Source organism: Sinocyclocheilus rhinocerous, unplaced genomic scaffold (genome assembly GCF_001515625.1).
Source record: "Sinocyclocheilus rhinocerous isolate Xijiao unplaced genomic scaffold, SAMN03320098_v1.1 scaffold2736, whole genome shotgun sequence".
NCBI lineage: Eukaryota > Metazoa > Chordata > Actinopteri > Cypriniformes > Cyprinidae > Sinocyclocheilus > Sinocyclocheilus rhinocerous.
The window spans coordinates 111586-113919 of NW_015653614.1; the positions used below are offsets into that span (position 1 = coordinate 111586).

At 41.3% G+C, this 2334-nt stretch overlaps 1 protein-coding gene across 4 annotated transcripts in view; it reads right to left on the minus strand.

Annotated features, from left to right (window-relative positions):
- evc (EvC ciliary complex subunit 1) overlaps window positions 1-711 on the minus strand; it is a 10270-nt gene extending 9559 nt beyond the window's left edge. For 2 of the 4 annotated variants that reach the window (XM_016522996.1, XM_016522995.1), the window contains exon 1: window positions 481-711. In XM_016522996.1, the coding sequence (XP_016378482.1) occupies window positions 481-663 (183 nt within the window). In that variant the 5' untranslated portion in view covers window positions 664-711. The remainder of the gene's footprint in view (window positions 1-480) is intronic. The other 2 variants (XM_016522994.1, XM_016522993.1) reach the window with 2 other exon arrangements.
- Window positions 712-2334: the final 1623 nt, after the last annotated feature.

Consider the following 2334-nt stretch of genomic DNA (forward strand, 5'->3'; position numbering starts at 1 on the left):
TTAGTTGGGGACGCTTGACTGATTGCACAGACACTATTGAAGAGAGCTGAACTGGATGATGACATCACTGAATCATCAATGAACTGACTTTAACTGAAAAATGACTGTTATTGCTTTCTTGCATTATTGACAAACTATTTTCCTGTTTGATTCTGTAAAGCTGCTTTGACACAACCGGTATTGTATAAAGTGCTTTACAAATAAAGGTGACTTGACTGATGGACAATGAGCTCAGCCTGACAGAACTTCCCTTTGGTAATGTCCTCAGAGTTACAAATGACTAAGAATTAAAACCAATACGGTTTAAGTTTATTTTAGTCTGTAGTCACAATAGTTTATTTCTATAAGAACAATAGAGGTCTGTGATAAGTGCTCGTTTACACAACATGCAGTTCTGAAAACATTAGTATGAAAGATGCGCTGTACAACGCGCCTAACCGAACAATGACCGTTATTAACTCTTTTATTAACGGCTCTCACCGGTGCAGCGATGCTGAACAGCCGTTTCCGGTGACTCGCGTAAAGCAGCGCGGCTGCGAGGAGCGCGAGACTCGCACCGGACACCGCGGCGCCCGTTACCGGACCCCACATCGCGTCCCGGGGCTCTGACGACTCAATCAGCACATTTTCCGAACACGAGTCCGATGAGGCGTTAAAGCGCATCTCAAACGCGCGCACAGCCTGCTTTAACGAGCGCGATTCAGGCGCATTCTCCTACTGTCCGCTGTACTGTTACTTTTGTTTGGCAGGGTTTGCAGCCAATCGCAGCGCGGCATCGCCTGAGGAATGTTGTTCATTGAGCCAATCAGAGGCGCGCGGGGGCGGGGTTTCTCGCAGTTTCCAAACCTCGGAAAAGTTGTGCAAAACGGAACTGGAAAAACAAACAGCGAAGTGCGCTCATGAGGTGTTTACTCACACGTCTGCCGCTGCTGGGGACATGAACACAACACCAATTTGACTAAAATTAAAAAAGTGACAAGGCATAATAGGACCCCTTTAAGCAATCGTTAAACTCTTTCATTTTTAAATTTTAAACTGTTTAGTTTTAAAAGTTTGCTTAAATGGGTTGTTGACATGACATTGCATTTTCAGTGTCACACAGTATAAAAAATGTTAATAATTAATATTGTCATCATTTAAAATGTCTTTGTCTTACATGGACCCATTGTTATAAAAACTGCTTTGTTATTAGATTTATTTATTTATTTACATTTTTGAGCTAAATCTCAAAATTGTCCTATGGTGTGACTGTCTCACTCATGATCAATAAATTACAACTTGTATAAATTAAAAAGAAAAGCTTACAATTGTTAATAAATACCTGCATAATTTTACAAGTGTCTATTTTAGCAATTGGCAATCATTTTTTCATCCATATATGTCTAAAAGCATATGAACTTGATACATTATGTCACTGAAAACGATGTCCTCCGGTGTGACATCATATCCTGTTTTTAAACTCCACACAACTTTAATTATTTGAAGGACCAGGAACAGTGTTTTATAAAAAAACGTTTTTTACTGGATATTTGTCAACTACCCAAATATATTTTCCTATCTATTTCTTGAAAAATAAATATATTGAGTAAAACAAATTGGTAAATCTTTACAATTAGGTGTCAGGGTCAGATGTGTAGATTGGGATGGGATGCGGGGGGTTAGGTGAGACTGTAGGTGTGGGGGCCGCTTTTGAAAATCTGCTTAGGGCCCCCAAAACGCTAGGGCCGGCCCTGATCAGGAGAGCAAAGATTTGGAGAAATCACAGCGCAAAAAAGGTTTCTTATTTCATGTTTTTTTAAATCCCAAATTAAACATCTGTTAGTTGTTTTTGTGGGGAAAAATGAAGAACAGACAGTAGTTGTTATTGTTTTTCAGAGATGAGGCGAAGTGTCAGCTCTTCTCAACAGCACACGGAGGACACAGGCCACGCCCCCTACTCCTTATTTGGTCAGTGGGCGGGGCAGAGACACAGCTGGCATCCGGTAAAATTTGCCCTGATATCTGTCAATCATCCATCATTTAGCTGTTGTGTGTTTGTGTTGTGGCTGCTGATCTGATGTGTTTCATTCAGAGCGCGACGAAGCCTTCAGTGTTTGGAGTCTCGCTCCACAAGTGCGCTCAGGTGTGTTTGTCCCCGTGTTCACAGACTGCTGTGCTGACGTGTGTGTTTCTGTGTGCTAATATGAGTGTGTGTGTGTGTGTGTGTGTGTGTCAGCTTTCGGCTTCTCTCCTGAGGCCACAAGAGGGCGCATCGAGCAAACTATTACTAATGCACGTTTCTTCAAAGCGTAATAAAATAACACGACTATCTTTGAAAAAAAGTGCATAATTAAT